Source organism: Schistocerca nitens, chromosome 5 (genome assembly GCF_023898315.1).
Source record: "Schistocerca nitens isolate TAMUIC-IGC-003100 chromosome 5, iqSchNite1.1, whole genome shotgun sequence".
Classification (NCBI taxonomy): Eukaryota; Metazoa; Arthropoda; class Insecta; order Orthoptera; family Acrididae; genus Schistocerca; species Schistocerca nitens.
Window position 1 is genome coordinate 281,129,429 of NC_064618.1, and position 15,615 is coordinate 281,145,043.

The 15,615-nt window shown below is 36.2% G+C and overlaps 1 protein-coding gene across 1 annotated transcript in view; it reads left to right on the forward strand.

Annotated features, from left to right (window-relative positions):
• Nucleotides 1–15,615, forward strand: part of LOC126260846 (laminin subunit alpha) — a 405,465-nt gene that overhangs the window by 160,883 nt on the left and 228,967 nt on the right. The window contains exons 14-22 of the mRNA XM_049958250.1: nucleotides 419–675; nucleotides 805–1,083; nucleotides 1,157–1,366; nucleotides 1,512–1,817; nucleotides 8,594–8,746; nucleotides 8,869–9,046; nucleotides 9,143–9,300; nucleotides 12,239–12,395; nucleotides 14,091–14,327. Coding sequence (XP_049814207.1) covers nucleotides 419–675; nucleotides 805–1,083; nucleotides 1,157–1,366; nucleotides 1,512–1,817; nucleotides 8,594–8,746; nucleotides 8,869–9,046; nucleotides 9,143–9,300; nucleotides 12,239–12,395; nucleotides 14,091–14,327 — 1,935 coding nt within the window. The remainder of the gene's footprint in view (nucleotides 1–418; nucleotides 676–804; nucleotides 1,084–1,156; nucleotides 1,367–1,511; nucleotides 1,818–8,593; nucleotides 8,747–8,868; nucleotides 9,047–9,142; nucleotides 9,301–12,238; nucleotides 12,396–14,090; nucleotides 14,328–15,615) is intronic.

Consider the following 15,615-nt stretch of genomic DNA (forward strand, 5'->3'; position numbering starts at 1 on the left):
CTTTACCATGTAGCCATAGTAGTAAGTGTCCAGTGTGATTTGTATATGACAAAATGATACCAGATTGTTGTAATTGTAATCTTTGTGTTAGGTTTTTCATTGCGTTTAAATGATTAATAGCAAGGGCTCAGCCTGCATCTACTTAGTAGAGTGCAGCATCATAAAATTATTTGTTGAAACTCTGCCATTGAATCAGTAAGTTGAACATGTCACTAACTGACTTGATTTACTCTAGAAATATAAGGAAAATTTGTGGGAATAATAATCACCTCAACTTTGACATTATGTACTACTCAGAGAATAACTGTTACTGAAGAAATAGTGATGCTTCCTCTACAGGAAATAGATTACCTGATAATCAGGTTTAGTATTAATATTGCACAAGAAATGTAAGTTTAAATTGTGTCTGGGCTTGCAGATTGTGGATGTGATATTGGAGGTTCAGTACACAACACATGTGACAAGGAGAACGGTCAGTGTCCATGCCGACCACGTGTAACTGGTCGCACCTGTAGGGAACCACTCAAGACTTATTATTTTCCCACACTATACCACAACCAGTATGAAGCTGAAGATGGCCGGACTCCTGCAAATACGCCTGTTCGCTATGGTTTTGATGAAGAAGTATTTCCAGGTTACTCTTGGAAAGGTTATGCAGTTTTTTCATTGTTGCAGGTAAAATTTGAGTTATTTTGTTCATTGTTAATTGTTTTCTTTCTAATTTGTGGATTCAAGTAACAAAAAGCAAAATGCAATTGAGAAAAATCATAATTAACAGATTTATTATCTTTTGGTGTTTCACAGGATGAAATTCTACACACTATATACATACCAAAGTCATCCCTGTATCGAATGGTACTGCGATACATCAACAATAATGAAGATTCTATACTTGGTCACATCAGAATTACTCCAGATAACCCTAACGATATTGAACAGACATTCCAGGTTCTGTTAAAACCAACTGCAGGTTTGCCAACATTTGTCACAGTATCTGGTCCAACAGGAAGCATCCCATCTCCAATGGTTATGAATCCTGGTACATGGACAATAAGTATAAAGAATGACAAGAGTTTGTTATTGGTAATAAAACTAAACAATTTTAATACTATTACAAATGTTTAACTATGTGTTATTAAGAATGAGGTTTTTTCAGGATTACTTTGTTCTGCTGCCAGCTGCATATTATGAAGCCACTGTTTTGGTAGATAAAGTGATTGAGCCTTGTGAGATTGGAAATAAGGATCTGTGCAGACATTACAGGTATCCAAACATTTCCCAGTTTGACACAGTACGTGGTGATGGAGGCTTCTTGTCAAAAGATGACACAAGAGAACCTTTGACAGAATACTTCTCTGATTACATAGTAAGTTCTACAAACAGCTCCTGACTAGAATATGTTTTAAAATTATTTTCATAGTGCTGTATTTCTTTTTAGCATATTACAAGAATTTTACATTTCATTTGTAATATAGGACACTGGTAACTGATATTTAATATTTATTTCATAGCAATTGCATGAACTGCAGAGACCACAGCTGCCATTAATTAACAAAAGGCAGGATGAGATTCATCTAGAAATGACAATTTCTAAACCTGGACCACATGTGCTACTTCTCAATTATATCACTCCAGCAAATGATAGTAACTCAACAACTGTATCCATAGAAAGTCGCTCTCAGAATTGGCAACAATCTGCTCAAGTGGTATTGTATGGATGCCCATATACAGAACTGTGCAGACAGGCTGTCACAGATAGACAAGGGCAGTTGGCTGTTTTCAATTTTGATACAAATTACATCAGTCTTATTCTTAAGGTATGTTGCTAGTTTACATGGCAATATTTCAGATCAGTGTTTTTTAGGGACAGTAGCTTTTTTTTCTTTAAGTATAATTCATAGAGTGATATATTTTTTATGTTAACTCATACAGTATTATAATGTAATAGATGACCGTTACTGAAGATTTGTTACATCATTTGTATGATGTTTGATGCTGTTTGTACAATTAGTTAAATGTAATATAATGATGTATGAGCAACAAATGGAGCTACCAACATATAGTTCATCACTTTCATATATTTATGATAAGCCAGTTCTCTCTTGGTTTCTGAAAGAGAGATAGTTATTTGTAACTGATGGTACAAAATCTAACATGTATATTGCCATCCAGGATATAAAATAAGTCCTCTTTGGCTATTTTCATGTGGTGCAGTCATGGCACAAATATTTCATTACACATTCCAAGTGCACATAAGATAGTGGAGTATTTGTGTGCTCGGAATCCCGAATGAGTGAAAGAGAATGTTTTTTGCATCATGGTACTTGACAGTTTTCATGAATTCAGAATGATATCTGGTTTCAAGGAAAACTTTTCAGCTCTTTACATGATCATCATAGCTTAGTGCTGTTGCATGGATATATCATCTGGAATTTCTTAAGGTCAAGACCAGATAAGGAAGATTGTTTTTACTTTTTTTTATATGAAGTCTTCAGGGGTTTTCAGCCGAGTAGTGTCATCATCATCTTCACTAGAAGATGATGGAGACACATTCCATCGAAATGTTGCTACGAGATGGCGACGCTACTCGGCTGAAAAGCCGTGAAGACTTCTTATATGAAAATTGCCAAGAAAGCCTGTACTCACATATGTTTTTACTTTGTTCTAAATGCCTAAGTGTTTTTGGGTGGAAGTGCTGTTTTTAAAGAAAATCCCCACTCTCTGTTGTATGAGTATTTAAACTTAACTTAATCTCAATCAATGCTGTGGTTTTGAACAACTATTTCTCAGTGCCAAATTTAAGTAATAAGCCCTTAACTACTTTTGCAAGCAAGTTTTGTAGCCATAATGACACTGTTTGAAAGCTTTGATAAAGTTTACACAGAATATGGCCTGTAGTGTTAGAGGCTCATCTCATAAATGATAAACACAACTACTGTGGACTCTGATGGTCATACACAGTTTATCAGGTTTCTTGTTTGGAAAGACATCTGCATAATTGTAGTCTGATGTCAGTGTCATTGAGTTTTTACTTTGCAATAGATAGAAACCTGTAGGTGAACTATCTGTTGCCTGTGCCGATGATAATTAACCATGCCCATAAAAATATGTTTAAGGGCAGTGTATTCAGTATTCCAAGCAGCAAAGGTGTCGGAACTCACAAATTACATTAATTTTCGTACAGACACTATGTACATTGCATAGACTCCCATTCATCAGACATATCCCTGTCTTTCCACAGTTTTCTCCTTTCCTTCTAACAGACTCCTTCTGTCATATACAAATCTCCCTCTTTTCTTCTTCACCATTGCCAAAGCATCTGTATTATTTAAAATTCTTCCAGCCAACTGTCAAGAAACTTACAGCATCAATCCGCTTTCTCCCCTGCATAACCCATCACATACAAACATTCCATACCCCATGGCAGATTCTGTTAACAAATTTCCTTGCTCAGCTCCTATACTTAACATATCTTTTCTTAAATCCAGCATTTTCCCATCACTGAACAACTCAATACAATTATATCTACCATGCCCCTTGGCTATTTCCCCATCTACTTCATCAAACACTACTTTTCTTAAACTGAATCTTTCTCTGTCCTTGATGCCCACATCCTTTTTTTAATATTAAATTGTTATATTTAATGCCCTTCTTACACCCATTTACATCCATACAATTTAATTCTGCTTATGTTTGCCATTTGTATTGTACACTTTCCTACACTTGCGCCTCAGTAAGCTCAAAATCACTAACCACAGTTTTCACATGAATCATCATTCCCTCTTCTAATTTCTTATTTCAGAGTAGCTCCTCCCTGTAACTTTAATTTCATCCTCAATGTTAACTTTAATTTTAATTACTCTATCCTCAGTGCATGGGCGTACCCAGCAAGGGGCGGGGGGCAATATATTCGCAGTTTTTCACTAGTTTACTGTTTTATTTAATAAGAAATATTCACAGTTTTTCACTAGTTTACTGTTTTATTTAATAAGAAATGCTGCACGTTTTCTCGGATTGTACAAGTGCATTCTTGTGTTTAAAATGTTTATTAAAAGCAGTTTTTCACTGGTTTACTGTTTTATTTAATAAGAAGTGCTGTATGTTGTCTTGAGTCCTTGTTTCCTGAGACTAGTATGACATGCCACCCCCCCCCCCCACCCCTAGTTCAGATCCTGGGTACGCCCTTGCCTCAGTGTAATCTGGTTCGTCGCAGACTACATCTGCTTCTTCATAAATTTTCGATTCTGATTTCCCATGACTGATTTCAATTTCAGTTACTTTTGCCTCAGTTTTTTCTGATTTATCATCATAAAGATCTGAAACTTCCTGGCAGATTAAAACTGTATGCCTGACCGAGACTCGAACTCGGGACCTTTGCCTTTCGCGGGCAAGTGCTGCAGAGTGAAAATCTCATTCTGGAAACATCCCCCAGGCTGTGGCTAAGCCATGTCTCCGCAGTATCCTTTCTTTCAGGAGTGCTAGTTCTGCAAGTTTCGCAGGAGAGCATCTGTAAAGTTTGGAAGGTAGGGGACAAGATACTGGCAGAAGTAAAGCTGTGAATACCGGGCGTGAGTCGTGCTTCAGTAGCTCAGATGGTAGAGCACTTGCCCGCGAAAGGCAAAGGTCCCGAGTTTGAGTCTCGGTCGGGCACACAGTTTTAATCTGCCAGGAAGTTTCATATCAGCGCACACTCCGCTGCAGAGTGAAAATCTCATTCGTGATCATAAAGATCACTATCCACAGTTTTCTGACAAGAATTACCCCCCTTTACTGCATCAGATTTTGATAACACATCACATGTCCTACTCAAAATAATTATTTTATCCCCATGCTCTTTTTTTAATTCCTCAAATTTTATATCAATAATATTTCCAAATTTATCACTAAGTTTTCATTCCAACTCCCTAACTAACCTGTATTTCATAGTCTCCATTTTGGAATCCACCTCTCCTGCTATCTCAGATTTTATTCTTTCAATTTTTGTATCTATGTGCCATGTCTTGGAATCCATCATTTCTAACTTCTTACTCTATTTATCAAACAGAATAGAGAATTGGCTTCCTGGCATCCTACCTGTTTCTTCTCTTATTTTATGATTTTAACTTCTTACTCTATTTATCAAACAGAATAGAGAATTGGCTTCCTGGCATCCTACCTGTTTCTTCTCTTATTTCATGATTACTTGAATCATTCGTACTTCTGACTCACAATTGCTTTGCATCTTGTCAATTTCATTGGCCATGGCTGACGATTTGCAACATAAATAGGAACTAGGCAACTGTTGCTGTTACTTATCTTAAATATCTTGCTTGATGATATGGAGCAGTGAACAGTTGGGATACTGCAGCGTGGCTTGGCTGTGGCACATACAGGTGGCAGCACAGCGAACAAACAGCAACACTCCTATAGTGGCGTGGCACTTGATTGCTGTGGCACAGTGAAAAAATAGCAACGCTGTTGGGCAGTGGTGTGGTCAGTAGTGGTCTGTTATGACTGTGGCAGTTATTGGCAGCAGTGTGAACACATAATGCAGCAGTTTCTGGACATCATGCAAACACATGGTAGCCTAGACTTGAAGCATAGACTGCACATATATCTTGACAGCATGAAAGCAGCATTTACCCTGGGGTATCATTTATACTGCAGCCTCTGTCAAAAGTCCACATATGCACAACTGTAACAATTACAGTGCAACTAATTCTGCTATTGTGTTGCTTATAGCACAGAACCCATCCAATTCCAACTTTACCTTTTGGCTAGCGATAACTCTACTGCTACTAGTTCAGCAAAACAAGTGCACAGCTTTCCCTTTTTTACTTAATAATAGCTTGTCATCTGAGCTATTGATATTCAAGAAAGCTGCTTTCCTTTTCTGCAAAGGTCCTTTTGCTTATCCATTTTTGCATTTTGTGTCAGTCTCAACTTTTAGACACCTGTATTCCCTTTTGTCTGCTTAATTTGCTGCATTTTTGTCTTTTACCCATTCATTAGTTAAATTCACCATCCTCTGTATTACCCAGGGTTTCTGCTAGGCCAATGTGATTCTCTGCTGCTTTCCTATTTCATCTCTCAGAAGTACCTACCCCTTTCCTCTGTTTCAGCCCAATGTTCCATAATTCTTCCAATAATCTTTGGTCCCTCTAATTTATTCAGTTCACTTCTCCACAATTTCCTTCATTTTTGAAATGTCTTCAGACTTATTCTGCAGTTCATAACCAATAAATTAAGGTCATGAGTTCACATATATCCCTGTAAATGACTTACAGTTTAAAATATGCCTTCAGAATCTCTTATCTTGCCGTTATGTAATCAATCTCTAACCCTCCAGTGTCATCAGATCTCTTCCATATATATATATATATACCCTTCTTTCATGATTCATAAAGCTAGGGTTAGTGATGATTAAATTAAACTCTGTGCAGAATTCTACGAGATGACTCCCTCTCTCATTCCTTTCCCTCAGTCCATGTGCACCTACTGTTCTTTCTTCTCTTCCTTTCCCTACTGTTGAATTCCAGTCACCCCTCACAAGAAAATTTCTGTTTCCTTAATTACCGGAATAATTTCTTTTATCTAATCATACATTCTTTCAATCTCTGTATTATCTGTGGAGGTAGTACTGTGATGAATGTTGCCTTTGTGTGTGTGTAGTAATGTGTTCACTATGCTCTTCATGATACTGTATCCCTATTTTCTTATTCATTAGTAGGCCTATCCTGTACTGCTCCTATTTGACTATTTGATTTTGTGTTGATAAATATGCACTGACCTGGTTAGAAGTCCTGTTCTTCCTGCCACCTCACTTCACTAAGTCTCACTGTATCTATCTTCAGACTATCAATTTCCATTTCTAAGTTCTCTAACCTTTCTACCTGATTAAGTGATCCTACATTCTACAGTCTGACCCATAGAATGCAAAGTTTTGTTTTTACTGATCACATCCTTCTGAGTAGCCCGTTCCGGAGATCCGAAAGATGGACTATTCTGCCTCCAGAATATTTTGCCCAAGAGGATGACATCATCATGTCATGCAGTAGAGCTGCTTGTCTTTGGAGGAAGAAAAGTATTGGGTGTAGTGTCCCCTTGCTTCCAGTCATTTGCAGTACTAGCGCAGCAACGCCATATCAGCTAATGTTACAAGATCAGATCAATTAATAATCCAGACCATTGGCCCTGTATCTATTGAAGAGATTGCTGCCCTCTCTTCAGAAACCAAGGGTTTGTCTGGCCTTACCACAGGTATCCTTCCATTGTGGTTGCACCTATGTTTCAGTTGTCTATGTTGTTGTGGCAAATAAGTCATCCCCTTTCAGCATGGTCCATGGCTTGTAAGGCAAGGCATATAACATGTTACATGTATTATATACCACTTTAAACAGCTAAATAATGTATTAAGTAACTCTAGGAAGTGGGATAACAGCAGAAGGTCCTAGGCAGTGATTTGTAATGAGTTTAAAGTATGAAGATACTTTACTAAGAGGAAGACAATATTTAAGTCATCTGCAGCTGTGTGATCGGACCCGTTTTCTTGGATCATGTGGCACTGTTCAACAATGGTTACAAGTCATCAGAGTGCTTTAATAACAGTAATAACCTTTATCTGCCCATAATAACATTACAGTCTTGGACATGATCATTTTTTGTACATTTACTTTAATAAAATCAGTCTCACAGTAACTTACCTAGCCCCTTCTTAAGTCGCCTGCACCCTGTACTGACATACTTACACCTCTGCGCACCAGTGGCTGGGACTCCCTAGCAGATGTTGTTTGCTGTCTCATGACAAATAAGTGCTTTGATTACCTTCTTGTAGCTGTGCAGAAGCTGTTCTGACAAAGTCACAGCTGCTGACAATGGTATATCAACAGAGCAGTGTTTCACTGTTTGAGTATCTCTCAAGCAATGGGCTAGAGTCCTGCACTAAACTGGGAAGTGTTTACCGGTTTACCAATGAATTGGTACATGTAGATCTCATAGTGTAATTTCTTATAAGTGCATTTGATTTTAAAGTTCAATACCTGCATAATGCCCATTGTCTATTTAAATGCTGATCTGCAATAAAAATTCAGTATAGTAATGTCAACTACATTTTTCAACATACCATTGCAGACTTCTCCAAAGTAAGGTTTAAGAGAAACAACATTCCAAAAAAGCTTTTATATTAATCCCATAAACAACTTAGGAGTGAATAAGAGCACAGATTTAAACATATGTACGAATGGTCACCATAGTGATCACTCTTTCAGCCTTCCTCAAGAAATAAATGAATCCACTTTTTCATGACAAATAATAAGAAATCTTACTGCTGTTATTAAAGCTTTGATAAAAGCGAAGGATGACAATTATAACTGAGGCCAGTTCCTGATATTTATTTCAAAGGAAAAGTATAAACTTTTTCTACTAATAGTACAGATAGTTTTACTGGATAGTTTGTATGTTATCTGAACAATTTTCCATATCTTCCTTTGAAAATCCACATCAATTTTTCATCTTTCTACAGAGTATTTCATTTTATGTATAACAGTTAATTCTGTCATCCTATTTTTTAGAATAGAAGTAATTTTTATTTTTCCTTTTTTTTTTTAATTTCCAGGGGAGGAATGACACAAATATTGCACTAGACTCTGTTGTTGCTATACCTTTTGAGGAATGGTCTGTGGATTATCAGCAGCCTAAGCCGGCATGTGTCAGAAAAGATGGAAATTGTGTTCAAGCATTGTTTCACAGACCACCAAACTCAAAGAAGGTACTCACATTCTTTTCTTACCGTGTTTTCAATTGTGTAGGTTTAAGGCAGTATTTCTTTTCCCTATTAATTTCTATTCTTTTGTATTTATGTGTCAACTAAATTAACAGTGCATTTTTTAGGTTGAATTTGAGACAGGCAACGAACAGCGTGTTGCCAAGGAAGTGCCACGTTTATTTGATAACAGTACACAGCTTATCTATTTAGATCATTCAGACCCAATGATTGATGTGATGCATAAGGTGCCAAGCCCTGGTTCATATGTTTTTGTTGTGAGATACTATCAACCAGATCACCCAGGTAATTAGTTGTAATACATTCAGGAAGTTTTGAGGTTGTACATTGATGAAGTATGTGCCTGAATGTCATTGCTTTTATGTAAATTTTTGTTTTCAGCATTTGATTTAGATGTTGTGGTGCACAATGGTCAGTTTTATGAAGCTAAGCTGCCTGTTCAGCACTGCCCATCCAACTCAGGGTGTCGTTCTGTAATTAGACAGTCTGATCAAAACACCAATTTTCAGTTAACTGAGAACTATATTCTCACTTTTAAGGTTAGTATGTATTTATAATTCCTGCTTTGAATGACTTGAATATTCTAAATGTAAGAAAAGTTGGAGACTACCTGTTAAATATTTTCTCTGATATCACAGTTTTTTTTTTTTTTAAGTAACTGATCTTTTCTACTTCGGTAGTACAATAACTGATTATATAAAAAGTCTAAATAATGTAAAAAGTAAACAAAACAACTCATAGTACAGTTAAGATGTTGAATGTTCAATAGGCATATAAACAAGACTGAAAATGTTGCAAGGCTTTTGGATGAGGTCCTTTTTCAGAAATACTATTACAGAATACACATACACATAAATGACCCTGCATGGCTCCATTATCCCAGCTGATTGCATTGCACTAGTACTGCAGCATGACCTGCAGTTGCTGGGATAATGTAGCCATGCATGTGCTTGTGTGGGATACTGTAGCCATGAGTGTGGTTGCATATGTGTGTGTATGTTTACTCTATACTAGTTACCTTTAAAGGACATAGACAAAAACTTAGCAATATTTCAACATAGTTTATCTACCTGTTGATTATTCAATAACTCAGCTATAATGTGATTTGTTTCCTTTGCTCCTTCCATTACTTACATTCCACCTTAGAAAGATATTTAATTTGTTACCACTAAACTGTGATAATATAGGAATAAGAAGAAATGTCTTAAGAAAAATTTTTAATTTGTTACCAATAAACTTTGGTAATATAGAAATAATAATAATGATGATAATATTATCAAGACTTTATGTGGAGTATTTTAAACTGTGGTTGTGAATTGTGACACTTAGAAACAGGGAAGGAAATAGTTACAAAAAGTAGAGTCATGGATATGGAGAAGAGTTACAAAAACATCCTGCATTTAAATAAAAGATTTTAAGCAAACGAAAAAATAATATATTGATCATTACCATACAGAAAAAGAGTAAAATAATGTGAGACTTAATTTCACATAATAATTTCATAATGAACACGCTTGAACATTCTGAAGCACAACCATGAGGTAGTCCAATGACATCCATACTTCAAAGTGTCATTAATGGACTAGCAGCTACAGTCAAATGGTACAATTGGTAAGAGATGGGGGAGGATGGCTATAACAGTAAAGTTTTACCTTCAGCAGATGATAATGTATTAATAGATCCATTACCTTGTTTTAAGAAACTGGTTGTGTTCTGTCATTATTTTCTTAGGTCTTAGTATTAGAGTAAACAATACAAACAACCATATTTCTAATCTTGGAATAATTCATTTCACACTTTTTGGTGATAAGAATCTCAGTAAATTAGCTTACTATGCCTACTTTCATTCACTGCTTTTGTATGGCATCATATTCTGGGGTAATTCATCGTTGAGTAGAAAAGTATTCATTGCTCAAAAACGTGAAGTCAGAAGAATTGCTGGAGCCCACCCACGGTCATCCTGCAGACATCTATTTAAGGATCTAGAGATCCTCACAGTATATATATTCACTTATGAAATTTGTTGTTAATAATCCAGCCCAGTTCAAAAGTAATAGCAGTGTGCATAGCTATAACACCAGGAGAAAGGATGATCTTCACTATGCAGGGTTAAATCTGACTTTGGCACAGAAATGGGTAAATTATGCTGCCACAAAAGTCTTTGGTCACCTACCAAACAGCATCAAAAGCCTGACAGACAGCCAACTAACATTTAAAAATAAGTTAAAAGAATTTCTAGATGACAACTCCTTCTACTCATTGGCTGAATTTTTAGATATAAATTAAGGGGTGCAAAAAAATGCAATATTTTGTGTAATGTTGTAATATCTTGTACAGACATCTTTTATTAACTGACACGTTCCACATCATTACGAAGTGTCGTATTCATGATCTATGGAACAAGTATTAATCTAATCTAATCTAATCTACTGTCATGCCTTTCAGCACCAATGCACATAAATTGGCAGTAAAGCCACAGGGAGATCAAATGTCTTTTGTCTTTTTACACTTAAGTAAATAATAGCAAAATTAAATCCTATTAACCCAAATTATGGCAGAAAATTTGAAAAGTAAATAAAAAACTGAGTTATTGTGCGAGACTGAGTTCATATCCTACACATTTAACTTTTTGTCTGAATTCATATTACACATCTGGAAATGGTATACGATGTTTCAATACCGTTTATCAGTTACCTTGTTTGCAGATCAGTCATTTTCTTTTTAATTGAAAGTATTAGTACTACACCTGGAAATTTGTAGCATGTTCTGACATCGGGCCCCATGCTACAGGAAAAGGTAAGGAACTGTTATAGAACAACATCTGCATTATTCTTGAACATAATTCACAGCAAATCAGATTTGTGTATCGAATGAGACAAATGACATATTTTCAAGCTTCCAGAACCCCGCTATGGGCCTTTCCCCTCCCCAAACTCTTTTTTTGCAGAAAAAAATTTAAATAGAAGATAAATGAAATAAATAAAAAGAAATAAAAGGTCAGGCAAAGGAACCAAAGATAGATCACTGTAAACCATGGACATATTTTATACTTACTCAGAAAGTATTGATGACAGAAGTGTGTATTACTATTTATGTGTTTTTGTACCTTTACTGTCTGATACCTAACAGCACAACGTTTTTAGCACTAACAAGGTTAGCAACTTTACTTCAGTTGCTTAGTAATAGTACAATTTTTCTCACCCGTCATATATCAGCATAAGGGTGCTCTGCTTTAAATTCTGACTTTTATTTCCTCTTCCGTTATTTTTTCCATCCTCACCTCTGAAAGTTTACTTTGGTCTCTGTCATTAAGAATTAAGCTAACACTATTTTACGTTGATGCTGTCCTGAACCTGGATTTTATTACAAATAATTTTTATAGCCATGAACAGCCATCTGAACTATTTTGATACAGATTTACAAAACCTTGTTTTGGAACAATTGTTGACATACAACTCAACAATATTTATGTTTCAGGCTCCTGATAAGAAAAGTGTATGGCTGGATTATGTACTTTTGGTACCAGCTGACCAGTTCACAGAGGAAATTCTTGAGGAAGAACCTATAGATCACACTGGCGCATTTATCAAGCAATGTGGACATAATCATTTCTACATGGATACCAATACAGAAGGTACAGCTCAAGAGTTCTGAAGTATTAGTAGCTTATCTCTAACTGCAAACATGCAAGGGAAGCAAAAGCACTTCTTCTTATACCCTATTTCTTTGTATTGCCTTTATAAATATCTGCCACACATCTGAGCACTCTGTTTGGTGCAATTAGTGAACCTTTGTGAATCAAAGGTAGTTTGTTTTCCCTGAAGATGTTTGAAACATAAGGTCTATTTATGCCAACTTGGAACTATCAAATAATTAAAAAATTATGAATAAATAAATTTAATATTAATATTATAATTAATAAATTAGTGTTAATTAAGCAATCAGCTAATTAACACTTTCACTACTCCATGTCCTTCACCTGCCTATTCCCATCTCCACTCCCACTCCAGCCCTACACATGTCTTCCATCCCCCACTCCCGTCCATGGAACAGCCTCCTGATGCTGGGCCAAACAAACCTATTCTGTTCCCACCACAATGCTGCACTCTCCCACAGGCAGCACTAGTGTGTTCTGTCAGCAGTACCCTGTTGTCCCCCCCCCTCTCCCCACCACATGGCTCTTCTTCACCCGCCACCCACTCACTACCCTTCCCAGCTAAACTGCTGCACACATCAGATACAGTCACAATCAGGCCTTAGTGCCCAGAGACAGTGCCAATGTGTATGTGAGTTGTCCACATGTGAGTTTTCTATTTCTGAAGAAGGAGTGCCTGAAAGCTCAAATATTTCTAGCATTCTTTTTCGTTGTATCTGTCTGTGACTCAACACCTCCTCTATGTGGTGAGTAGCAATCTATCCTTTCCATATTGTTACAATATTATGAAAACGAAAGTTGCTACTCACCATATAGCAGAGATACTGAGTCACAGATAGGCACTACAAAAATACTGTCATAAATAAAGCTTTCAGCCATTAAGGCCTTCGTCAACAACAGATCACACACACACACACACACACACACACACACACACACACACAAACGCAACTCACACACGACTGCAGTCTCAGGTAACTGAAACCACTTTCCTTTCCATAATATTGTTACATTCCATCCTGGATTTTCTGTTGTTTGATTTTTTCCATAATGTTATTATTCCACCCTGGATTTTCCATTGTTTGAATAATTAAAGAACAAGAATAGAATGTGGAGTTGCCATACTATATCTAATATGTTTTACTTAATTGGTGCTCAGCTCTTATTGTAGAAAACATAGTGGTTTTATGGATTGTGTGAGGTGAAGTGATGTCAAATGTGGAATGGATTGATGTGGTGATGGGGCATGAGATTAGATAAGTGCAAAAGCTATAATGTAGTATGTTTATCAGCAGCTGTTGTAAAATATTCCTATTACAGTTCACAACAAGAATCAACTATCCATATGTAATTCACACGTTTGTTTTGCAGTGTTCTGTCTCCATTTTGTATTATTATTCCCCATAAGTGTATAAATGTCTTCAAAAATATGTCACTGATAATTGTCAGAAATACATGTTGTTATCTTTAAAAGATGTTTGGGTAAAAATGTACCATGTGTGCTTTTCATGAATGAAGTAATTTTATATGGAACATATTTTATTGGTGTATGTTGGGCTTCAAAATATGGAGTTATTTCTACAACTATCTTTATTATAATAAAGAGAATTAATTTTTTTCTGCCAAACAAATATTCCTCAGAAGTTTCTCAAACTTTCATGTTTCTGTTTACAGGTTTCTGTCGTGATGCTGTGTTTTCAATCACAACTGAGTACAACAATGGTGCTCTGCCATGTTCCTGTAATGTTGAAGGATCACTCAGTTTTGAGTGTGAAAAATTTGGTGGGCAGTGCACGTGCAAACCTAATGTGATTGGCAGAAATTGTGATTTGTGTAAGACTGGATTTTTTGGTTTCCCAGACTGCAGACCATGTGACTGCCCTTCTACTGCTTTATGCGAAACATTTACAGGTAAGCTTCTGAAATTCTTCAAGTAGGTTTGCAGTCTGGAAAAGAAAGACCACAAGTATAAGTACAGGGAAGAAAACTATTCTTGAAATTGTGGTCTTAGATTTAAGTGTAAATTGTGCTTAATGAGCTTTTGGATGTGAAAGAAGATAACTGACAGAACATTTAAGTAGGAAGATTGTTCCATTACAAGCAAGGAATAGAATGACAAAACTGGAATCATCTGGAATATCGTAAAAATATAGTAATACTGTACTTTGTAAAAGAGGGGATTGTTGATTTGTAATATCTTTGTTAGATTTTTCTTCATGGAGACTTCATATGACTACAACTTTGTCTTCCTTGATGTATATATGTTGACTGAAGCACAAGTGAAAATTTGTACCAAGGGCAGGATTCAAACCCAGGTCACCTGCTCACTAGGCAATGCACCTGCTTTGCACAGAGGCTTTGCACAGTTGCATAGACTCCACTAGCATGCCTCCCTCCTCAGTCCAAATTCACATTCACATCTCAGCCCGTTTGATATTCCCATAAACTCGAACAGCATTGCAGAGGCTCTCCAGCTGTATTGGAATAGAACCTCAGCATCGAACGAAATGGAGGATCCTGTGCCAGGACATCATAGTGGTTAGTACATCTTCCCAGTAAGCGAGAGACCTGGGTTCAAATACTAGCCTTGGAACTAATCTTCATTTTTTTCTTCAACCTGCATACATATGTCATAGATGTTTCAGACTTGGAAAGGTCTCTGGAATCACATAGTTTCATTTGTTTATCTTCTTCTAGAACAAGTGCATGATAGTTACTTTCTATTTAGGAGATAATTAATCAGAGGGCAGCAATTTTTCATCAGGTGAGAGTTAGTAATAAGAATAAGTGAAAGGGACGCTCCCTGGATGATATCCATAAAATTATAGACACCTTATTTATAGGAAGTGCAAGAGAGGGAATAAATAGCGGAATTACTTTAAAGATGAACAAACCAGGGAAGTGGGAGGATAATGTTAATTTACTCATCAATCTTTGAGCATTGTATTACCATAGATTGAGCAAAGTAACTTATTGTAGTTCAAACAATACAAGCAAGGTAAAAGCAAAACACAGTAGTAAAGACAGTAAACAACATTGATTTGTATATGACAAATCAAAAGTGTATATCTTCATCGCTATAAGTAAATAATTTTTCAGTTGTGTAAACTGGCTTTTTAAACCAAGTTGTGAATCATATTTCTGAAAGTCTTCAACAAGATAGTTTTGTTTTTTAGGAAGTGGATTAAATAACTGAGTT